This window comes from Ambystoma mexicanum, chromosome 7p, assembly GCF_040938575.1.
Source record: "Ambystoma mexicanum isolate Mex_15411 chromosome 7p, UKY_AmexF1_1, whole genome shotgun sequence".
NCBI classification, from domain to species: Eukaryota; Metazoa; Chordata; class Amphibia; order Caudata; family Ambystomatidae; genus Ambystoma; species Ambystoma mexicanum.
The window spans coordinates 182616720-182642230 of record NC_090939.1 but is presented as its reverse complement, the minus strand read 5'-3'; the positions used below and the strand labels follow the sequence as shown (position 1 = coordinate 182642230).

The following is a 25511-nucleotide window of genomic DNA, read 5'->3' as shown; positions in this document are numbered from 1 at the left end:
CTACAGAGAAAATACTCCAGGACAATGTCACATAAGAATCAACATCCAGCCCACGTAATATGATAAATAATCTCAGACACAGTCTTCGGGAATTTAGTAACAAACAACTGTGCGAAGGACCAAAGAGACTGAGAAAAAAAAAAAATCAATCATTAGGTTTCCTAAAATGGAGGTGAAAATAATGTATGCTCCATTAGACTTCTACGAATGTGAGCAGGAGGTAAGAAAGCAAATATCTGCTATAAAGGCTTAGGAGAAATAAAAGAATACATCCCTGTAACAAAAGGATTCAGGACAATGAAGCGAGTCTGAAAACAATGGAGATAAGCTATGTTAGGCAAGAATGTATGCAGTACCCTTTGGGTGCACTACAACAACCCGGAACTCCTGGCAATAGGAATCCAACCTTTGGTATAAGTCTGTACTACACAGGTTGGTAACGTGATTGAGCAGCCAGGCTTATCTCAAGAGGGGTCAAGGTGAGCTGTAGGGGAGATTCACAGTGACAAGTATTCAAAAAAACTCTTACACAAAAGGTTTCTTGATTAAACAATTATTAATTTAACATTTCGAGTAAGCCTTCTTCAGAAGGGCAATATAATAGTAACACACAAATACACTCCAAAATACACACTCTCAAGGTTTCTAAATCAGTAAGTACCCTTTTGGGATGGCACGCAGACACTTCCTACACCCTCAGGTGACTTAAATAGCGAGGACAGTGTGGACATTAATATATTAATATATCACTGTTGCATTTAGAACCATATGTAGGAGTATGTCAAATAAAAATATTATTAGAGCAGAACAAGAGATCTCACAAATATTCTGAAGCAGGCAAGTACTTTTGAAACCTCCCAATGCAAAGTAAGTTAACCCCTTCCTGGAAGGACGACCAAACACTAAGTCAGAGGGAAGAAGAATCATTCAGGGAGCCAGGACAGGTCAAAGTCAATTGGACAAAAGTCTTAGTGAGCTGAAGCAATTCATAGAGGTAGGTAAGAGTCAAAGTAGGGCCACAGCTGTTTAGGCTTGAGAGGTAAAGAAGCTGTTAGCAACTCTACATAAGCACCCACCACTGGCCCCAACTGGAAACAAGTGAGGCTACACGACAAGTTCTCTTAGACTGTACAGTACCTTTGGTTGGAAGAAAAACAGTTCCAACTGGCTTCTGTTCCTGTGCAGCTCTGCCGATGCTGTGTTCCTGGGCCTCAGCCGTGGGGACAAGAGGGAGGACATCTGGAGAACTCCTGCAATGCAACGGGACGATGGGTAACAGAAAAGGACCAATTTGAAGTCAGTGGTACTTCGTGGTTTCAGCTGCTCGTGTCTCAGCAAATAGCACCACCACAGACTCTTGGCTGTTGAGATGGGCTATCCTTGCATCAGGGGTCCAGCACTCTGTTGAGGTGGCTCAGGCTCTGTCAGTCCTGCTTCCTGGGAGTACGCAGGATCTTCCTGGAGCTCTTGGCCAACTTAAAAGCAACACAAACAATCTGGTGTTCCTCTCCCTGGCTCTTCGGTTAAAGCAGCAACTGCAGTGGAATTTCAACCAGCTTCGAGAGGATGTACAGGCGGCTTACTTTGGAGTGGATTGGTCCCACCAACTCAAGGGGAGAAGTCGTCCTTGCAGGGCTTCTCTAGTCAAGGTGAATTCTGAGCTTGAGGACAGCAGTAGGGCTTCACCGGGCAAACCAACGGACCAGGAGTTGCAGCAGGCATCTATTCCAAGTTATTCTTCGAATTCCTTCGTCCAGTGGTCGACTCTGCCTTCCAAGTCATAAAGCCTTGCCTTTTATGCAGGTTTCTCCCATTCATTCCTGCGTAGCTATCAGTCACCCAGCAGGGTGGCTGTCCTTGCCGGACAGCCAGCCAGCCAGCCAGCCAATCACCTAAGAGTGCATTCTTGTCTCTTCGGAGACTAAACACAGGGAGTTCCGGCACCTCCCTCGCTTCCTACCCCTGCCAGACACCCTTGAGCCAGAGGCAGGTTTCACTCATGCATCCCGCCAAAGGCAAAATGAACAAAGGAACCAAACCTGATTTGGTGTGCTGAGTAAATCTCAAGAAGGACCTTTCCACAAAGAAATGGCGAAAAAAGAAGACTGGGCCATTTTGACAAAAACGGCACCCTTAGGTGCTTTACTAAAGTTGCGAACGCAGCTCGCGGTAAAAGCACACCACGGTAGTTAAAAGTAAACTACTACCACCAGCCATTCATCGAGGAAAGGGTAACATAAAAATGTTACATGTGAAACTAGACAAAGGGGATACTAAGTAACCCCTCCAGTACCCTATTGTAAGATAGTGTGTGCTGGGTCTAGAACACACCATGTAAAGTAAATTTTACTTCACTGCTCTTGGAAACAGTAGTTTCTCCAAGAGAAGGTATTTAAACCTTGGGGAAATCTGAAAGACTTCCCTGTGCCACTGCACTGAAGGTGCTGTGTGACACAATGTAAAGATGATGCCTATGGAGTTTGTCAGACTCCATACTTACAAAGAAACAGTGTTCAAATCATAATAAATACATGAGAGAGTGGGAAAAAAGGGTCTCACTCTCTCCAGGATAAAAATGAAAACTCCTAAAATCCAGCAAAGTAGCTGGAGGTCTCTAAGGTAGAGAGGAATTGGCACATTTCTGAGAATTCTCCTCAACAGGCTACTCTCCAGCATTAGATGCAAACTAATCACAATGCTGAAGGCATACAGTACTAGGCATAATTTAAGTACACAAGAGCCCTTACCAGAAGATTATGATTATGGAATCCCAAAGAGGGTCAGGAGAGTAGTGGCCAAACAAAGTAATAATCCGTCAACAGAAAGAGAAAGGCATACGCGTTTTGGAGAATGTCGACTTACAGAAGTACATGTGGTGCGAACATGAAGGGGAGTAGCCGAATGGAGAGTGATTGAGTGGGAAATCAGCATAAAGGGAGTAAAGTGGAAAAAGGGAATAGGATATGGCTAGAAAACGCAATGGGCATACTTGAGGTAAGTGCGCACTTATGTAGAATAGGTATAAAACCAAATGCATGCAGAAGTGGAAAAGAATGCCTGTAATTTCCAACAGTTGCACTAATCTAGACTTCTTGTATTTTTAAGCTAAAATACATAAAAACAAAATGTTTAAGAAATATCTGAAATGCAGCTTGCTTATCTTTCAAGGGAACATGTCTATAAGAAGGAAGAAGCATTTCCCCAATATACTTGGGGTTTCATTTTACCTTTGTGCAGACAGGGCAGCTTGATGGTGTTTTCTTATGCTTGTGCATGTTATTATCACTGGAGAGAAGTTCTTCTCGTTTCACACGTCTTACTCCTTCAAGTAGTCACCCAAGAAAATAAAAAGGAAAGGAATTTTACATATTGTTACAATAACCCTCCATTTATCATGCCAAATCCACAATATTTAGACCCAGTAAAATACATGTCTATAATAGTTGTAAAAATCAAATTTTATTTGAGAGAAATCCATAACACATTTTAAACAAATATAGCCAATCTATTCTCATAATTGATTCATTAAGTAAGACAGCCATCAGCTACATAATAATAGCTACATAATTATTTTGTTACACATGTGTAAATGAATAGCCATCACGATTAAATTAAAAGACTTCAAAAGTGCCACTCCTCCGTCTCTAATTTCCATAGCCACAACTAAAAACCACTCAAGAGCCTAGCACACTATTTCCAACCAACATTAATATAATGATAAGCAATATGACATTGTATAAAGCGGAGGATTTAGTGCAGGTAGCAGATATTTTCTACATGAGCTTATTATACAGCAACAAAAAATAAACATGTATATTAGATTCGAACAAGAAGGAGTCACGTTTACACACAATCATTTCCATATCTCCATTCTATCTGATTTGGGGCAAGCCGAAGCTGGTGATAACACATAGGTTTCCGTGCATGCTTATTATAGACACATGAATGAAAGGTGGTGGTACCCATGCATAAACACGAAATATGCTTTTACTGCAGTTTTCCAGGCTCGATAACTGATGAGGCCCTTTTTTGTTATTTAAAGAAGACATTTAGCACGACTGTCTGATTTCAAGTCAGCCCCATTCTCAAAGAAGGTGCTTCGACCCAGATTAAACTGGTCCTTACATGATGAGCTATACATTTTATGTTACAAGTGATATCTAAAGATAATACATTCTGCAATAAAAATCTAGTTAAGACCACCTTTTTGTCAAACCTGCCAAATTACCAGCTTAAGCAACAATGGTACTGGCTGTGATTTGAGAACTAATGGTGTAATGAATATCTTCTAGTACAATAGCTCTGTTTTAGACTATTCCCCCACGACCAGTAGCCCTATTATTTTTTTAAACATTATTGTGCATCTGGTTAGAAGAGAAAAACATTAAGCACTGAGTAGCCATATTAGAAACTTGATTTGGTGTTCGAGATCAATGTGGGAGTTTGCACATATTCCAGCAATGTAGGGGGTTATACACTCAGCCTCAACTTTCAGGCCTGGCAGAACAGCACTGCCCCATGAGAAACCAACAAGCATACTATCCTTTGGTTGGCTTACTTTGCTTGTAGGATCACTTTCTCTATGCAAGGTTTCCACTGATTCTCCTCTGAAAATCTAAGCCCAAGATAATCACAGGACTCTTCTTCGGCCTCGATGATGATCCATGATTTGGGATTTTAGGACGTTTACCTTAATCTTATGTCTTAGCATAACATCAGCATAATCATCCATCAGCATTTGCAGAGCAGATCGTGTTCTTCCTATTAAGACACCACACTCAGCATATGCTAGACATAGAATAAGCCACAAATGACTTGGGGAACACCAGCGGTAAGAGTCTGAAGGTGAGCGTCTAGACTATTGAAGTACCCCTTGATTAACCAAAAAAAGCATCATTGAATTTTTATTCTCTGCCATAGAACACATGGGGCCCTAATCCCAGTATTCAACTGCATGATAATACTGAATAGCTGGTCAACTTATTCTCAAAAACAACATAACTTGGTTCAGGCTGCTGCTCTGTTGTAACCATGAATGGGAAAAAACCAAGCAGGGAACTGACCAGAATCCTGATTTTGACACGCCAATGAAAAGGATTGTGTAGGTAAATTTAGCTATTTCATAAATAAACAGCATGGGCCTGTAGCATATGGAGTCAGAGCATAAGCCACAACAGCCATATTTCTGGCAAATGGTGGGTGATCAATACAGATCTCGAGATGTACGTTAATAATGAGGTTTACAATCTACTACAAATTTGTTCAGATCAGCAGGAACGTCATCCGATCATGAAGTTTCGAGGAATGTAACCTGTTAAGATGGATTTCTAAAATCAGCCCTAGAAAAACAAGTTACTTACCAACTGTTAACGTTCTTTCGACTGGATGTTCCTCCAACGTATTCCACATCTTTGACACGTAATGTCCACAGCTGTGCACTTCGGAAACTTTTTCAGCAGAGGGCGTGCTGCGTCGATGATGTCGGGTCCATGTCCCTCGAAGGGCTCCGTCGAGGGCGACGTCACCGGATGTTATAAATAGGACGCACAGTGCCCGTAGACTCAGTTTACGTTTTTTCCAACAGAACGTGTGGCACCAGTCTCATGCCTGCTTGACTGCACATAGCCTTGTGGAAACATAAGCTGCAATTGCATAGGAAATTCTCCAGAGGGGCAGGCTGGGAGGGCGATGTGGAATACGTTGGAGGAACATCATGTTGAAAGAACGTTACAAATTGGTAAGTAACTTGTTCTTTGAATGGATTGTGTCCTCCAACGTATTCCACATCTTTGACAGACTCCCAAAGCAGTACCAGTAAAAGGAGGGGGGAAAAGAATTTAGAGTACCCAATTAGATTGCAGAATAAAGAACCGCCTTCCCAAAGGCCATATCCTGACCATGGATTGTATCCAGGGAGTAATGTTTAACAAAGGTGTGGATTGAAGCCCATGTGGCTGCATCACAAATATTCCTAATAAGAACCCTCCGCTGGAGGGCTGTGGAAGTAGCCACGCCCCTAGTGGAATGAGCTTGTAACCCTTCAGGAGGGTCCTTACCCGTCAACCGGTAATACTCCGTAATGGGGAGGATAATCCACCTGGACAAGGTCTGTTTGGTAACAGCTTGGTCCAATCAGTGTCCAGCATATCCTACAAAGAGTTGATCGTCCACTGTGACCCTGGACATCCTAGAAATGTAAAGGCTCAGTGCTCTCCTAGGATCCAACCGATCTAGTCGCTCCACTTCCTTACCAGGATGAGGAGGAGGGTAGAAAGATGGAAGAACCACCTTTTGACTCAAATGATATTCACACTACCTTAGGTAGAAAAGAGACGTACCCGCAGTACAACCCTATCCTTAAGAAACACAGTAAAGGGTGGCTTAGATGAAAGTGCCTGCAATTCAGTCACTCTGCGAGCAGAGGTAACCGCAACCAAGAACACAGTCTTGAAGGACAGTAATCTCAAAGGACAAGAGTGCAACGGTTCAAACGGAGCACCCATGAGAAATTTCAAAACCAAATTCATATTCCAAACCGGAGCCTGGAAAGGAGACGGCGGGAATACATTAGTCAGTCCTTTAAGAAACTGAGAAATCAAAGGAATCTTAAAGTAAGAACATTCTTCAGACGAGCGCTTAAAGATAGACAGCGCCACCAGGTAACCCTTAAAGGTACCCACTTGAAGGCCCCTGTGGGTCAAAGAAAGTAAGAAAGACAAAACCATAGGAATGGAGCACTGAAAAGGATCAACATTGTGACCTCTGCACCAGTCGCAGAACTTACGCCAACGGTACAGGGATTTTGTTGCATGCCGCCTGGCCTAAAGCAACACCTCTATCACGTCATCTGGGAGGTCCCAATCCTTATACCTCAACCTTTCAGATACCAAGCATGAAGGTTGAGAGTCTTGTTCTCTGGATGGAGAACCCGACCCCCCTCGTGCAAGAGCAGATTCTCTTGGTAGGGAAGGCGGCGTGGAGGGCAGATGGACATTTCTAGACGGTCCGGGTACCACACTCTCCTTGCCCAACCCTGAGAAATGAGGATGAAGTAGGAACCGAACCTCTGCAACCTCCACAACACTTGAGGAATGACAGGGACTGGAGAAAACGCATACAGCAGTGGGAATGACCAATCCACCACAACCGCATCTCCCAAGGCTCCGCTTGGAGGAAATTCCTGCGAGCAGAATCGCTCGCACTTCCGGGTGACACTGGTGGCGAGGAGATCCACTTGGCGGATTCCCCAAAGGGCAAATATCTCCTGAAGGACTTCCTGAGCCAACTCCCACTCGTGAGAGATCATGCTCTGCCTCTTTCAGAGCATCCGCCACTTCATTTTCGTCTCCAGCCAGATCAACTGCCGAGATCGAAATTCCCTGTTGGATGGCCCAGAACCAGAGCTGCATTGCCTCTCTGTACAACGGGAGTGGCCCTAACCCCCTTTTTTGTTGAGGTAATGCATGGCCACTGTGTTGTCCGTCATGATCAGGACACTCTTCCCCCGTACAGAGGGCAGAAAAGCTTTCAGGGCTAGCCTGATGGCCCTCAGCTCTAACAGATTGTTGTGGAGTCTGGACTCCGACGGAGACCAACGACCGCTGGCGGTCAAGTCTTTGGCATGTGCGCCCCATCCTGTGAGGGAAGCGTCCGTCACTAGTCCCCTCCGGCCAGGGTTGCCAAAACGGTTTCCCCCGCATCAGGTTCCCTTCATTGGCCCACCAAAGAAGATCCTGGGAGACCGAGAGTGGAGTCTGAACTGGAGTAGAAAGAACTGCGACCACTGCATCTTCAGGACCCATTCCAGGGATTTCATCCGCAGCCTGGCTCCTCGCACCAGAAAAATGCAGGATGCCATGAGGCCGAGCAACCTTAAGAATTCGAAAGCCAGGAGACTCTGGGCATTTTGAAATTTGTCCACCATCTGCACAATGTGATGAGCCCTCACCTTGGGAGGGGAGCACTCCACTCCCTGGCATCCCTCTGCCCCCAAAAGGATGTGTTTAACACAGCCCGGATGTACTGGAGCTGTTGGGAAGGTGTCAGATGCGACTTCTTGAAATTCAGGGAGAAACCCAGCCCGTGGAGGGTGCGGCTGTCATGATCTCTGCTTCCAAAAGGTCAGGGTTTTCCCAACTCCCTTGGAAGCAGATCCATAACCCAGGTTCCGAGTGCCAACCAGTCCCAATTGGGACCTTTTGGACCCAGTCCTGGCGCCAGTGGCACCAGGCTCATAAATATGCCCAGTCCCAGCGCTGGAAGCGCCGGGCTCATAATGCTTGGGTGGACTTACCTGCAGCAGACCATGCTGCTTACTTGCCTGCCAGTTGAGTCTCTGATCCTCTTCTGTTTGGAACTACTTTTCCTGTTGGGTGGGGCAGGAGCCACTCCCTAGATTCAGAACACTGGAACTCTTCTGGAAAGCAGGAACTCTTTTCTTACCTAGGCGTGGCTGTGGATGGAGACACCTAAGCACTACAGGAGGCTATTTAAACCACACCCGATGGATGAATCTTGCTTTGCGTTATTCTGCATCCTCAGCAGCAGAACGCTCATCGTGTCTTCTGCATCTGATCCTGCGCCTAAGGAAAAAGGCTTACCATTCTGAATCCAGTCTTCAGCAACACCTATAAAGACAAGAAAGAACAGGTTAGCATTACGGTCTTCAGTGACAGCTCTTCACTTGCCTGGTCCATCGGCTGTCACCAACGCCTCGCGCTGCATTCCGGCATCTGAAAGACAAAAGCTTACCAACTCTTCGCACGCTCCGGAGGCCTTCGGCGCTGCATCCCGCATCTGAAAGACAAAACAAGGTGCGTTTAAAGCCATTGGGGAACTTTAATACTCACGTGCCATTACTCCTTTCCACATCTAACCCAGTGGGTATTCCGGCACCCTGCAGCCGCCCCGAACTTGTACCTGCAAAATAAAAAGACAGTTAGAGCGCATCGTGAAGCAGGCAACAAGCGCTTACTTACGTGCTTCCAGGCGCTTCTATTCATCACACGGGCTCCATCTTCAACTCACTTCAGCCCGCCATCCGCCATCGCCGGAACCCTGCAAAACAAGAGACATCATTACTAAAGACTTTAAAGACATTAGAATTACTCGAAACTTACCGTTCGTGCAGTAAACGACGGACAGCAGTCCTCTGAAGTCAAGAGGCCTGCTCCCCTTATCCAGTGAAGAAACTGGTTACAGCACCCTGCCTCGAGGCAGATGGAGAGCACGGCGTTCACTTACCTAAGGTGAGAGCGTTAACCTTTGTGGTTCTACAGGAGAAGAGATTTAGGACTACAGGTGTTTGGCAGTAAACCCACTTGGTAGCAGTCTGTACCACACAGATTCACTTGGTAGCTGTGGCTGAGCAGTCAGACTTCCCTCAAGAAGAGTTAGGCAGTATATAGAGTATACATTATAGATACAGAGATACAGTAGCACAAGCAAACACTGACCAGAGCTTTGGTGTAAAAGTATACAATTATTTATTTAAAAACACACTTGTAAATTACACTAGCACAAAGAGGCAAGTAAATTCATCACACAGTCACATATATATATATATATATATATATATATATATATATATATATATATATATATATATATATATATATATATATATAACCCTAATTACTTATTAGACAAGTCTTAATGAGAAACACCACTTATTTTCAGACAGAGGTGAGCACTTAACATAAGATGGCACTCTACTAAGTTATTAAAAAGGGAGGGAAAAGGCAGAGTTATGGAAGCACACAAATTTCAATACTTTTTAAAGAACCACAGTAAGGCAGGATAGGCAGAGTTCTACTGGAGAGCAAGGAAGTCAATTGCAAGGCCCACTCTTGGAGAGAGCAAGCAGAAGGGGTCCAGGTTCACACAGTGGGGTTATGCCCAAAGAGTCTTGTAGATAGTTCGCACACAAAGCATGAAAGTAAAGTCAGGAAAAGTTAGCTGGGTTGTCCCAGGCCAGCCCAGGTTAGAAAGTCGAGGCTTTACTGTCACCCGAACGATCTGTCGCAAGGGAAGCCAGGTGGGACACAGTACCTTAAGTGGGAAGGAAGCTCCAGCGGGGGCCGTTTTTCCCTGCAGCGGGTGCAAGTCGGTGTTTCGTCCAAAGGAAGAGGAGTCTCGGCGTGGAGGAAAGATGAAGGTCGTTGCACTGCCAGGGAAGAAACCAGCCGCAGAGTTCTTCGGTTAAAACGTTCTATCCTTCTACTTGCGGTAGTGGTAAACCGTGGTATTCCGGTTGCCGGGGTGCTTGGCACGGGCAAGGCGGGCACAAGATGCTCCAGGTAGGCGAAAAGAAGGCAAAACTGGTTATCCCCACCAGTCAAAGGAAGAAGACTCTCCGGACTGGAGATCTCCTCTGTCGTCGGGAAAAGTGGTGAGACTGTTCAGCAGGGCTCCACCGGTGGTGTCGTCGTTGCAGGTCGGCTCAGCTTCTCCCTCCTCGGATTCTTAGGTCCTGTGGCGACTTCTGAAGTTCCAGTCCCCAAAGCCCTGCTTTTATGCAGCAAACCCCCATTCATTCAGCCTAGCTGTCAATCAAACATGCTAAGTGGTTGGGCCAATCACACAAGAGTGCGACTTGAGTTGCCAAGGCAACTCAGTCCAGGGAGCCTAAACCCCCTCCGACACCCCCTGTGGTACCCAGACAGAGTGGCACCACTTTTCGAGGCTTCTGTGGAGAAGCCTGCCAAAATGTGGAACAAAGGGCTCGACTTGGGTTGGAGTCACAGAAGAGAACAAACGCCATTTTAGAATAGAGTTCTGGCAAAAAATACCAACCAGTGAATTAATATTAAATAAATAAACCGGCAGTATGTTCGAGGCTATAGGAATTAAATAATTAAAGTTGGTAGCCTCGAACAATGGGAAAATCCCATAGAGATATATTCGCAGTCGAATATGAAAAGTAGTATCCACTGCCACCAGCCAAAACTCGATCAGGGGGACGGAGACGTGCCCCCACAACAACAGACCCCGGGGCAATCGAATTGCCCGACCAGTACGTCCACAACATGATGGTTTGTACTGGTTTCTGTTCATAATTTGGGACAAGTAAAGCCAATGGTGACTTTTCATGCCCTGGGAGACAATAGTCAGTCCCAGGGTATGGAGTCTATGTTTGGGGGTCGCTACGATACCCCCTGGGTTACGGCACGGAGGGTGCTGTGTAACCCACATCAAAAACACATGAAACCCTATGGAGTAAAAGACCACATAGCCCATAAAACACATGGAAAGACAAAGGAACACCTCAAATCATGTCTAAGAGTGGGAGTAAAAGAGTCTCACTCTTAGCAGGAGAAAAAAGTAAACCCCAAAAATCCAGCAAAGCTGCTGGGGACTCACTAGGTTTGGGAAATTAGCCTTTACAGAGAATTGTCCCCAACAGCCGCTAAAGAAACAGTTCCACAGAGTGTGTCAAAACCTTGCCAAGGCTCAAGTGGAGTTGGCCAATTTCTAGTTCATGCTGCCACCACAAAATACCTTCTGGGCCCAACTGTCGAAGCGCTTGTCGTCCCTATCCGGAGGGATGGTAGGGTACGCCGCCTGCCTCGAGGTGGCCGTAGCCGCTTGAACCACCAAACTCTCGGGAGCGGGGCGAGTAGATGAATAGCTGGGGTCGCTAACAGAAGGGCGGTATTTCTTTGTCAAAGATTTATTAACGGCCGGAAGAGATTCCAGGGACTGCCAAGCAGCTGCCACCCTTTTCTGCAAGATGAGATGAAATGGTAAAACTGGGTCAGAGGACGGACCTTGATCTAAGACGTCTGTTAGATCATCCTGTACAAAGTCTTCCGGAGGACTGGACCAGCCCAGATCCTCAGAGACCCTAGCCATAAGCCTCCTGTATGAAGACTCTGCATGAGCCCCAGGCTCAGGCCTACCAAATTCCACTACCGGAGAAGTGTTCAACCAACTAGCATCATGGAGGGTCTGTCTCAACTCCTCCAACTGACTATCTCCAGGAAACATCGGAGCTTCATCAAGTTCACCAGGGTCCTCAAATCCAGACCTTTCTTCCTCTTCATAAATGTTAGCCAGAGGGAGTTGAAACCCAGGTCTGGTGACAAAAGAGGGCCTAGAGTCCAAAACAGGCTTTACAGACTTCGCCGTAACCTTCCTAGGAGGATCCACCACATCGGGGTACTCCAAAGGTAGATTGTGGGCAAAAATACCCAAAGGCGTCGCGAGCGCCGAAGGCTTAGATGTCGAAAGCTTCGACAATCTCAACGTCGAGAACGCCGAAGGCTTCGGCGACATCGACACAGGTGCCGAGGGCTGATATGATGGCAAAGTGTTGACGTCCGAGTCTGACGAACATGGCGCCGACCGAGTCGACACCAGCATCCAGCCCTCAGTAGGTTGTTGCAGTCACGCTGACGAAGAGGACCCAGACCTAGCAACACGTCTCTTGCCACTTTTCGAATCCTTGTCCGTACGGGACCTCGAAGGCTCCCGATGCGTGTCGGGTCGTGGACCCAAGCCCGAAGGCGTGTGAGCCATGGTACGAGACCGATCCTGGCCTGGCTTCGTTAGACGAGGACGACGGGGAAGGAAACCAGTGACGGCGCTTCCTAGAGTGCCGGGAGGAGGAAGCGGAATGGCGGGAACCACTCCAGGACTGAGATCCCCGGGACTCCTTCCGACGCAGAGAGCCACCCTTCGAGTCGTCGGTGGAAACCCCCTTGGACGATTTGGATTTTCGGGACTTAACAGGCTTAGAGCCCCTACTGACCTGGAGCTTTGCCTTGCACTCCTGCAAGGCCTTGGCAGTCAGCGACTGGCATTTCGAGCAGTCGTCAGTGTTGTGCGACTCGCCCAGGCACCACAAACAAATGCGATGCGGGTCCGTGAACGACATTTTCGACTTGCAGTCCCGGCAGCTCTTGAAGCCAGACCGCCGAGTTGGAGGGGTCGAAGAAAAATACATCTCAACGATAACACACAAGGCTTGCCGAGTTTCACGAAGCAACACGTTCGCAGGAAAAACAGAACTGAGGCTACGGGCGCCATGCGTCCATTTATAACATCCGGTGACGTCACCCTCGACGGAGGCCTTCGAGGGACATCGACCCGTCGTCATCGACGCAGGATGCCCTCTGCTGAAAAAGTTTCCGAAATGCACAGCTGTGGACATTACATGTCAAAGATTTGTAATACGTTGGAGGACACAATCCATTCGAAGCAGAGTTTAGCCAAACCCACTCAAGGTAAGACAGCAAAGCAGCAAGACTTAGTCGCAGGAAGGGTGTGAGTGTGGTCTAGGGCTACAATGAGTGCACACAGAGCAACACAAAACAATCTATTTAGACAGACAGACAGGTATACAAATATACAACAGTTCATTAGGCCTTTAAAATACACACCAAGCAAGTACAACCTCTAGTCAAACATTGTCAAACCAACACTGATAAAACAGATATATAAATTCAACCTTAGGAGAAATGGAATAGCTTTTTATTCAATGACCAGTGTAACACAGGTAAGTACTCGGGTGCATTAGAAATAATAAAGGATAATCATAGTCGGCTTCCCTAGCTCTTATAAAGTCCAACCATAGGATGGTTTGGAGTCTTTGACGCCACCAGTTACAGAGTAGACACTTCACAGGTAGGTTGATTAAAAGATTGGTGATGCCAATTGTTATGATAAATAATAGTGAAAGGATAGATCAAGTTCTGGTATGCACAATCACTCAATATTGGCCCTTAGGATAGTCCTAGGAAGGGATCTTTGACCTCCACCGACCAAAGTCAGGAAATTGTGATATAGGGAAAGGACTTTCCACCAATGTAACCCTGTGGAGAACAGGGGTGTGGACAGAAACCGGTATGTTAACTTAGCCCCTGACTCATATTTCAGCACGACTTCCATTTATGCAAGAAGCATAGCGGGGGTGGGCAGCACACAGCAACTGGTGCCAAGGTGGAGATGAGACGGAACCCCACCTGTTTGAAAACCCTTCCCGTTCCATTGAGTGCAGCAGGAGAAGGCAGTTCTTGCAGTGCTGTCGGAGCTCTGAGGGGGGAGAATACTCGCCAGCCTCAGAGCCTCTGACCGGCTCAACGACACAGGAAGAGCACAAGTTACCTCAGATAATGTAACCGAGGGTGAAAGTGGGGAGAGCAGTAACTGCAGGACCAGCAATGTTAGTCTGGTGATTACAAGGATCCAGTGGCACTCCAGAAATTCCTGTATTCAAGCCCGTTTCACCCTCATAACTGTTTACCTCTTGATTGCTTTTTGCAACCTCCCCCCCACCCCACCTACAAGTGTAGAGCACCTTGGAAAGATCCTGGACCTTGTTACCCGGATCCCGACTCCAGAGAAGTGGCTGTTTTAATATTTACTTTATTTTGCATGGTTTCCTAAGACCTAGCAAGTAAGTGATTTCTTTTACATGCTGCCCTCTGGCTTCTTGACAAAGCCGACTCGTCTAACCATTTTTAATTGTGCGTTTTAACCCACTAGAAAAGTTCATTTGTTGCCGTCATTTGCAAGGAGTGATCAATATATGTGACTGGCCATACACTTGGGGGTCATTTGTTGGCTTTCCTGAGGTACTTCCTGCTTGTTGGTTCCAACGGTGCCCAGTTTTATCGCAGCAAGTTTATTTTTGTGTGTTTATGTTTAGTCCCTCTACGACTGCTGGAGACAGTGCTAGCTTTTGCCTATCGGGGGCAGAGTGTCAGACTAATGTCACACTGTCAACCAATCAGGTGTACACCCCAAGAGGCAGCTTTAGCAACTTAACATTTTACCAACCTGAAGACTACCCATTGACTGTCACCTACTGCCCATTGTGTACTCCTAGCGGGGGCAGAGCGTCAGACTATGGTTTCCTTGTTAACCAATCGGGTGTACCCCTCTACAGTATAGATTGTAATATAGTCCCTGGATCCTGTACTTGATTTAGTGCCACCCCAGAAGATGCCGTAGAGGCTTTGCACATGCCCATGCATAGAGGTATTAACTCTCGATCCAAGAGGTGATCTCATACAGCTCGTTATAAATGGCCTTTCTCTTTACAAGAAAATTGCCAAAAAGAAAGCACCACTCCTATCGGACTCTACTGATGGGGAAAAAACAAAGAAGATTTAATGGCCCAAATTGATCCCAAAAAATTGAGGGTACATTAGAAATTTCTAGGAAATTGGAGGAACGCACCCACACAGCAGAAAGAGCCAACGCCAGGGAAGCAATGTCTAAAAGTCTTCTGGGCAAGGGTAAGAAAGGGAATTCACCTTGGAAAAATCTTGAAGTCCTACGTCATGAACCTGATGGAAATGTCAGTACGACTGACGAGTCTGGCACTATGGCAAGCATCACCATTGAGGTGCTCAAACCACCACCCACTGTACATAAAGTAAACAATTTGGCTGATTCTGACAATAACTGGGCTCCTATGAATTCCAGCGACCCAACGGATAAATTGCAACCTGAATGTGCGGTCTTATCCAATGTGCAGGACTTGCAACGTTGCCCAACACAAGAGGAGCTAGCGAAGAAGGTGGCTGACTTACAACTGAAGTTTATAAATATTGTTGACGATCTAAAAAGTTTCAGACAGACCATCATGGGATCCTTGAGCATTATAGATGATATGATTAGAACACTTAGAACCATGCCCCAGACTCAGAAGATTGAATCTTTGATAACAGCTGATTCACTGGATATTAATTTGGGGGAGGGAGGTAGTTTACCGGTCATCTAAGCTGAGAAGGCACAATGCGATGGCTGTAATAATACTAAACAAGTGATTGCACAAGTATCATTGTTTAATGTCCCGGTCTCCGACCCGCAAGGGTTTGTGTCAAAGCCCTGTGGTAAGACAATTAACATCTTTACATGTTATTCACCATTTATCCTTCAATTGATGCCAGAGGCATTGCCATCAGTTGGGATATTGGTTTGAATAGACCCACTAATCAGGAATAATTTCAAATCCACCACAGCATTACTAAACAAGGGATCACATTGGCTCAATAATAACATTATATAGGCCCCCAAATTAATCCAAGGAAGATCCTTATGGGTCAGACGTGTGGTGTGAGGTGGGGGCCCAGACCAACCCAGGGGTGACTATTGCAATTACTTTTGCTGGGCCTTTTTAGCTGCTAGAGTCTTAAATTCTAACTTGGCCGTTTTTTTACACGAGGAAAATCACCATATTACCTTTTTCATATTTCTATCCACGCCCCACTACAGAGACCACCTATAGATCCATCTAAACTGGGGAATAGGGGGTCTACAAATCCCATGCTAAACAGGAGGCCAGGCTCAGCCCAGGTGAACCTCAAAAAGGCAACTACTCAAGATTGTACTGATTAGAGGTATGCCAAGAACTTAGAGGGGAGGTTTCATCTCTTCCAGGATCAAGAGGGACTATTATCTCTGCAAATTATTTTAATGACCTTGCTACCCCTGAAGAAACAGATTGACAACCACTTGTCACCAACATTGATGTTACAATGTGATCCTCTTACAAGAAACATGGGCAGTGGAGAACATCCATTTGGATTTTTTCACTGGGTTCCAAACATATGCTACTAAGAAGCCGCAGTGACAGACCTTACAGTGGATTTTAGTCAAAAGCACTTTCGATGCTATATTAACCGAAGTGGCACCTTCCTCACCCAACATCCAAATTATACTTCTAAGATTATGAGGAAAGAAAGAACATGCAAGTTGTAACATTTTTTATAATCTTATCCGGGAAGAGCAAAAGGGATCCAACTCTTTTAGAACTCTAATCTATGAGAACCTATTGACCAGAAATGAAGAAAAGTCCCCTTGCTTTATAGTAGGGGGAGATTTCAACCTTAAAACAGGCAACAGTCCAAGGAGTGATGTCCTCGACTTAACTGAGGACTTAGTCCACACTATTTCGTCGCCTATCATGCGTGATCTGCGCACCTGCGTGAATGGTTTGGCACTCTCTTACTGGCTCACTGAATGGGACATTTGATCAATCAACAGAAGATATAAGAGCGATATTCCAGGGAATTATGCCTTTATGAACCAGAGGTAAATCTACTACTGACTTCCTCTGTAAATCCAGAACTAGCTGGAAGAACATACAGGTGTTTAATATAGTGTCTGACCTCTATAGCGATCATTTTGGTATTGCCTTAAAACTGGGAGTGGATGACAAATGTATTACAAAATCCAACGTTGTAGAGATGAGCAACATGGACTCGACAACCAATAGGAGGAAGATCAGATGGGATGGAACGATTGTCATGGAAAAACGAACCTGAATTATTAGGGATAATAGTGAGTCCCTGCTAAAAGTTCTCGATTTAGACCCAGAGAATTCAGGGGATAAGGTGTTGAATTTGCATCAGGATCTCATGGACAAAATAGCAAAACATTTCTTTAAAGATGTTCATGGCAAATGTACCGCCAAAATGACTGTAGTTTAATGCACATAGACAAAAAGGGATTTACTATCCATCCTAAAGATCCACCCTAAAAACTTCAAACTAGAATAGAAAGAGAATTGTAAAAACTAGAGCAGCCTATAAGAATGCAATACAGACAAGGAAGTTGAACTAGAATTTAAAACTTGGCAGGATCTCGACTAATTCTAGACATTTTTGGCACATCGTAAATTATGGCCCTCAATTTACCAGAAAAAATTACCGGACTGAAGCCAATATCCCTGATAATGAATGGGTGGGTTCACTTTTCAGACCTTTACAGGGGGACTAGAAATGTAGTAGTCCTCGAGTACTACAGGTAAACCTATGAATCAACCTTCATGTGAAAAATAGAGTTGTGATTCTCCTTAAGCAAGATTTGATCAGCTCTCGAAAACCAGTTTGGGGAAAAGACCTGGCCTGGACTTAATACCCGCAGATCTTTTTTCGCTCCTTTGAGGAGTTGTGGGCCCCTGTACTATTTTGTATTTTTAACTGCTTGCTAGAATTCCATTAGTATCTGGATTTGTGGGCAAAAGCAATAACCACCCTAGTCAATAAAAGGGGTGATAGAGTGGATCCTAAGGCTTACAGGCCAGTTTAACCCTTGGATGCCGAATTTAAGATCTTTGATAGAGCGGTTTTGTCACGTTTGCAAAAGTGAGTAGATAGAGAAAACTTTAGGGAAGGAACATGGACTAATTAACAAGCACTGAACCTCCACCTCATCTCCAATGCTATTTGTGTACAAAAGCAATTTATCTAGCATTCATCGTGGGCCTGAGCACTGGCTTTGTCAAGGTCAATCAAAGATTTGGCAGGGTCTCAGGAAAATGAATTGCCCAGAACACCCAACCCATTTACTTATTTGGATTCATAAAGATACTGTGGCATGTGCGCGCTCCATTGTTGACGGTCATTGCTCACCTTCATTTGCATTCGAATCAGGAGTCAGACAGATGTGTTGAGGCCATTACTTTTTATTTAGATTGTAAGGGTGCAGAAGAAGGACGGTGACATAAAGGTGGCATTCTTGGGCTGAAGACTTATTCACTGAAAAAGAGGAAAGAAAAACCTATCTATCCCTTTTCCTAAGAGAGTTATCCCTGTCTCAACTAAGGACGATCTAAGGGGATTGTCACAATGTTTGTCAACTCAAAATGTCCACTGTCCTGTGTCAAGAAAACCTTACTTCTGTCCCTTACACTATAAACTAAAGTAGTACTGTTCTGACTGCTCCCAGGAGAACGAGTCCCTCCTCCTCGGTTCTTGTTCCCGGTTGGTCAAAACAGTTTTCACGTTTCAAAAACAGTTTCGTGTCCCACACATAGTCAGTGAAATAGCGCCCTTCCCCTGACAGTAAAGTTCCAAACACATTGGTTTGTCAGGAGAATGTCTCCCTTCTCCTGGTCTCTTACTCTCAGCTCCTTACAACCAGGGGGAATGACTACCTTCCCCTGGTCTCTGGTTTCAAGTAGCCTTGGGGAAGGAATCCCTTCCCCAGGCCTTGGTTAACAGGAGAATGACTCCCTTCTCCTGATTTCAGTTCCTTATAACCAGGGTGAATGGCTCCCTACTCCAGGCCTCCTCTTCATTAGGCTTCACACCTAAAATGTCCCACTCTGGTTTCACCTCTTCTTTGCACTGGCCCACTTGGTGTACTTCCCTGCCAAGTACTGCTACAAGGAAGATGAATTGCATCTCTTCTGTGATTTTTCCAAAAGCAGTTTGGGGTCCCGACCCTCGTTTCTTTCTCACCTCTTCTTCCAATTGGTCCACTTGGTTCATGTCTCTGCCAAGTACTGCCACGAGGAAGATAACCCAATTCGTTATCTGCATACATGGTTTTCTTATCCTGTACCTTCCAGCTCCTACCGATCCCTGTGCCTCTCCTCTTACCTTGTCTGTTCACGAGATGTGCGTCCGGTTCTTCCTAGGGTCCTTCGCTCACTCCATTTGCTGCATGGGAGTTTCCGCGGGTTGGTGCATTCAACCGTCGGATCGCCTGCCCTTGGATCGATGGTCTGGACACTGCCTCTGGCTTTCGTGTCACCGTCTGCCAGCCTCCAGGTGCCATTTGTGTTACGCTCACCTGGTATCCACAGGGACGCCACCCAGCCGGATCACTCGTTGGTATGCTTCTCAGCTTTGCCCTGATGTGGTCTGCGGGGAAGGTGCTGCCTGAAAATACAGGAGGACTGTGTTGAAGACTGACCGACTAGGGTAAGTATCCTCCCTCCACTCCCTGTATGATTTCAGTCCCTCTGGCGCCCTCTCCTCACCTTGTGGGAGGATTAGGCATGCTCTCCGTCCTGCCTTCTTTGCAGCGGCGCGTTGTCTTTCATGGGCGAGTGCGGTGCAGTTACTTCACTGACGCCGGCCTGTTTGATATTGTTCAGGTAGGTCTTATTGCTGTTCTTTAGTTTTTTTGTTATCCTGCATGCCTTTCTTTGTTTAAAATGTCTCTTTTTCTCCCTTAGGTAGCGAACTGGCTTGGTTGAGCCCCGCTGGTAAATGATGGTGCATTAAGAGCGCTATGATGCGGTAAGCGCTATGCACAGCGCTGCTTAGTCTTGCCTTTGCTAACCTGCGTTTTCCGTCCTTGTAGGTTGCAATGTTCTTCAGCGTGAGTGGAATGTCCGGAGTGGTGCCAGCCGAGAGGCGACCAGCCAGGTAAGCCTTTTGAGCAGTTCGTAATTTGTAAATGTCTCTACTGCTTTCTTTAATGTTGCCTCTATCTTCCTCTTTCAGGTTGTTCTGTCCGGGAGGCATGCAGATTCGAGGAAGCTGTTCTCAGTAGCTGCGAGTGTTTAAAGATGAAGACTGCAGGTAAGATGCTGCTGCTAATGATGTTCCTTTTGTCTGCTTGCAGGTTCTGCTTCTCCGAGGTTCGAGGGAATAGATGGACACAGTGAGCGTCACATTGCAAGCTGCAAAGTAACGCGAAGCGTGTTGTTTTGCACGGGTGTGGTTTAAATAGCCCCAACAAAATAGTCCAGGTAAAGTAGTCCCTAGGCTACCACACCCAAAAAACTAGACCGCATAGCTTGGTTCTTAGGAACCAAGCTATGTGGATGCCTCCATGTTGGCTAACAATACAATAAAGTAGTTCCCAAGCACATTGTTTTTCATGGTGTATGAGCCTGGCGCCATAGATGCCAGGACTGGCCCCATGAGGGTTTTGAAGAGGATGCCAGGCTCTAGAGGCCCGAGTCCTGACTCCACCTGGCCAATGGGTTTCCCAGAGGGGGTTTTGGGCGAGGGTCGTGACAGTCTGGGTGCCCTTGATCAAAGGAGTTCTGTTTCCCTCTGGACTCTGGTAGTGGACTGCTCTCTGCTCTCTCCTGGCCTTCTCTGCGTCTCCTTCGGGCTTTCCGGGCTACACAGTCTCATCCAGGTTGGCTGTGTCTGAATGATATGCAATCTCTCTTTGAAATGTATGGTATACTGGGAACCACGCCTCTGAGGACGTCTATACCGCTGCAGTTCCTTTTTGTTATTTCTCTTCATTGTTCCTGTTTTCCAGTGGTTACCTGTTTGGTAATCTTCATGTTGTGGTTAATCTTCTTCGTCTCAGTTAGTGGTATAATATCACAGTAGCAAATGGAAGTGCTAGCAAGTAGAGGTTGGTCAAAAGGTGGCAAATGTCTTCGGAGGTGTAATGTTAGGGTGTTGTGCTTGATTCTACCCAGGTGTTCGCCCCTCTCCTCCGGAGAAGGGGGAGCCAGCTCCAACTCATGCTGTTCACAATAAATTAAACAGTGTTCATCTAGAAGATACATTAAGGCTGGAAATGATTCAGCTCTGGCTAAGAATTTGGAACAACGATAAGGCAGTATTGACATTCTGGGTTCAGAGAAAAATGCTCCAATGGTCACCTGTATTGCCTTTATAAAACACTCTTTGTAGGAGGTTGACCGGGGGGGGGGGGACTACTTTAGCAATCCAACCACTATTACTACTCTTGGGGATACCACAGTTATATCTGACATGTTGCCATTACATATACTTGATAGAGAACAATGTGAACTTAAGAAACCGACTATAGATTCCATTAATCTTTGCTGTTAGGTAAGATTTTCAGATTTGTGATAAATCTTCCTGACCTGTGTCAACCCCAGAACTTTTTTGCTTGGATTTGGTATTATTTCTCCTTGTCCCTAGGTGAATGGGAATCTCTTTCCCCTCTTACCTAGTCTTTCACTCTTTTTATGGGTGACCTTTCTATGTCTCTCCATAGTGTGTGATTGGAGTTATAGTTTCCCAACTTTTGGGCTTAGGCTGGGTTGCCCCTTTGGGCTTCCCTGTTAATTTCTCTTTAAAGTACTTGGGTAAACTACTGTTCAAGTGTTAAAGAGGGATTTTCATCCCCTTTACATTTTGTATAGTGAGCCACCACACCCCACCTTATGTGAAGAAAACAATGTATCCCCTTGCATACTTACCTGTAGCAATGTTGTTACAAATGCCAGTTTACTTGAATGGCTGGTGGCAGTGGTTTTACCTTAGTGACTTTGTAGTCTTATTACTTACAGGCTGCTAATTCGGGTTCCTTCTTTTTCGCCATTTTTAAGCATCCTTGTTGTTTCAGAGGTCTTCCCCTAACATTCCAGGTGGGAACGACCTCATTGGAAGTTTCGTCTTCGGCAGGAATCCTTTGAATTCCCTGCCCAAGTCCCAGAGTGTCTGAGAAGGCAGGTAGCAAGGGAGGAGTCCAAAACTCTGCAGCCCTTTGTCTTCCACCTTGCCTGAATGGATCCAAGTCCAGGTAGGGGGCTGGCTGTCCCGATTGGACAGCTAGACCGCCCCTTTCTGAAAACTGCAGGGAGAGATTGCATAAATTGTGCTGTAGTTCCTGATAAATACTCCAAACCTGGAACCTGCTGACAAGTCGACAACTGGAACTGAAACCAAACAGGAAGATGAAGAAAAGACGTCTGTAGTGATTTCCAGCAACCCGAGAGCCTGGTGTGTAACCGGAACCTGATGCAACCCTTCCTTCCAATTGACCTATGGGTCCCGTATGCAACCACTCCTACCCAGATGCTGGTGAGATCCACTAAATACCTGAATTTTAAGCCATCCCATGATGTGCTGCATCCTTGCTGGGCTCCAATACCTCAATTCCCTGGGAGTTCGGTGTATGGTCTTCCGAAGTCTGAACCCATCCAAAACTTTGCTGGCCTCCTCCCGGCTCTCCAGAGACACGATTGATTTGAATCCCTGAAGTCCCCTCACCAGAGTGCAGGACAGAGAGTGAAGAGAATCTGACTGGCGATATTCGTTCGTCATCTGGCTGCTGTAAAAAGGCGCAAAATCCACAGAGCCACGAGATATGTGAAGAAACGTTTGCTGGAAGCCTCCTCCGACGAGTGCTGCTGCAAGTTCCCATCTGTGCCCAGTTCTTTTGTCTCCAGACCAACAATCAATGGGCTGAGGCCTGTGCTGCTGCATCCTGAAGGCATCTACTCAGAAGCTCTTATTTATCCTAAGGTACTGTGTGGGCTTGGGTAATACTTAACACCTTATGTCTGTTGTGCAACCTGTGAGGCTGAATTGGTGATTTTTGTGGTTGGTAGTTTGCCCGTACCACTTGCCAAGGCCTAATGCTGGAACACATAGAGGGAGCCTTCTCGGAAGTCCCTGAACACCTTAACTAACTCTGAAATTGAATACTTCCTTGTTCAAAAAGATCTCCTATGGAACTTTGACTTTACCGCAACTGAACCCCATCTAGCTCAACCGGCCTAGAGCTGGCACCTAGACCACTAGGGCCCCTCTCCTGCCTCCGAGAGAACTCATGCAATAAACTAGGGAAGGACTGGATAAGAAAATGATTCTGCCTTGAAAGTATAACAAGTGTAAAAGTACTTAATTTCTAAAGAAGTTAGCGTGTTAACTGAATATCTGTGAAAGAAGAAGTTACAAAGTGTCATTAAGTTTATACTTACCTTTGAGTTGCTCGTTAAAAAGTATATATATGTTTTTGAATGGTGTTCCCACCCCCAACCGCGTCTAAAAAGTAATGAGCGTTGGTACCGGTACCATTTTATCATTGCGAAACTGAATTAGTGTAAAAGCTAATCAATAGGGTTTTACCTGCCTTGATTAACCTTGTGTCATTCTTAAAGTGTATCCTTTGTGTTGTTCTCCCTCTGGTCTGCTTTATACAGACCGAAAACAGTCTAGAAGTTACTACTTGTCTTTAGAGTTGCATGAAGCCCCTCTTAAAAGTATATGGCTACTTCCTTAAAAGTATATGGTTACTTACCCTGAATAGCTGCTGCTCTTCTAAACTTATAACACTGAGTTGTGCCTCCCCTGAAACTGATTATAACATTTACAAAATAGCGAAAAGGTCAATTACTTACCTTGAAATACATTGGGCCTCATTACGAGTGCGGCGGTAAGGGGTTAACGTAACTGGTAAGGATGCCAGTGCCGTTAACCCCTTACCGCCGCATTCCGAGGTCCCTTAGCGGGTCTCATTAAGGCCGGCTGGTTTTACCAGCCGCCCTTAGTGGGAGCCGCCAAGGGACCAGGGAGCTAATATCAGGCCCGTTATTAGCTCCTTCCCCATTCCCATTGAGCCCTATGGTGGCTCAATGGGAATGGGGAATCGTTTTCAGAATGGGGACTTACCAGGTCCTCCAAGGTTGGAATGACCCGGTAAGTCCCCATACCGAGAACCCGGACCCGGTATGTGGTATGGGGGTAGCCATGGCGCTAAATGCCCATTATGTCTTTCTTAAAGTGTAAAAGGGTTTTGCTTTCCCTGGTTTGCTTAGTGCATTCTAAAATAGTGTGTTCATACTTACCATAGAGTAGCTTAAGGTCCCTCCAGAAAGTATTAGAGTTGGTTTACTAGCTCTGAATGAAATTATATTTTATTTATATCGACTCATAAATGTGTTTCAGAGTGCGACCGGGCAAAGGGAGGGGAACAGGGGAGAGGACAAAAACAACGATTTTACTCGGCCCAATGACATTAAGAACGTACAAGTGCAAGGGAAAGGGAAAAGGGGAAAGTGCATGGAAGGGGAGAAAAGTGGAAAAGCGCGGAACAGAGGAGGGAATAAATAGTAATAAGTAAAAATAAATAAAGGCAATAAGCAGTAGTAGTGCAGCTAGCAAGTGGTAAAGTGCTAGGTTAGTCAGATAGGGTGTATCTGATAAGTGCAGAAGAAGAGAAATGGGTGGGGGACTGTATGGGTACAGATACAGTCCGCAGTGCAAAGGGGGGGGGGGGGGCCCGGAGACAGTGCAGGAAAGAGTCAGGGTGTGCAGGTACCTGGGCCCGAAGAAGAGAGGGTGGCCAGGTGCACAGTGCCGAGAGAGAAAACCGGTCAGCAGGGGAGAAGAGGGGAAAAGGCAGAAGCAAAGCAGAAGGTCTTGAACTGTTTCCGGAACCGGAGATGGTTCTCCTCAAATTTCAAGATGGAAGGAATGCTGTTCCAATGGGAGTCCCCAGCCAAAGACAGATCTACCCCCAGCGCGTTTCTTTGAAAAACGGCTAACCCTGAGGGAGTTAGAACAAGAGGAGAAAAGGGCTTGAGATAGGAGGTATTTACGGAGGGATAGTGAAGCTATTGTGGACCCAGGCCCAGAAAGCCTTGTGGACAATCCCGAGGGTTTTAAATTTGATCCTTGCATCCACTGGGAGCCAATGAAGGGATTTCAGAGCTGTAGAGATATGATCCCAGGGCTTGAGGCCCAGGACAAGTCTTGCAGTCCTGTTCTGGATTAGTTGTAAAGGACAGAGTGGAGGCAGGTCAATTTAGAAAGACGGTGTTACAGTTGTCCAACCTAGAGAGAACCAGAGCTTGAGAGACAGTGAGCTTCCGAGGGAAGGAAAGGAAAGGCAGAGTACCTCTAAGGAGATGCAGTAAGAAGAACAAGTTACTCTCTTACCTGGTAAAATTCTTTCGATGGGATGGTCCGATGACGTATTCCATATCTATGACAGTAATCACCAAAGCTGTGCTGCTTCGGAAAATCTTTCTGCGTCCTGCGTCGATGACGTCGATACGCCGCCCTCGAGGACCTCCTCCGACGGCCGACGTCACTGGATGT

General features: G+C 45.9%; 1 protein-coding gene across 5 annotated transcripts in view; it reads right to left on the bottom strand.

Moving 5' to 3' along the window:
- PRDM15 (PR/SET domain 15) overlaps window positions 1-25511 on the bottom strand; it is a 1394990-nt gene that overhangs the window by 740966 nt on the left and 628513 nt on the right. For all 5 annotated transcript variants that reach the window (XM_069636031.1, XM_069636033.1, XM_069636034.1 and 2 more), the window contains one exon: window positions 3228-3322. In XM_069636031.1, the coding sequence (XP_069492132.1) occupies window positions 3228-3322 (95 nt within the window). The remainder of the gene's footprint in view (window positions 1-3227; window positions 3323-25511) is intronic.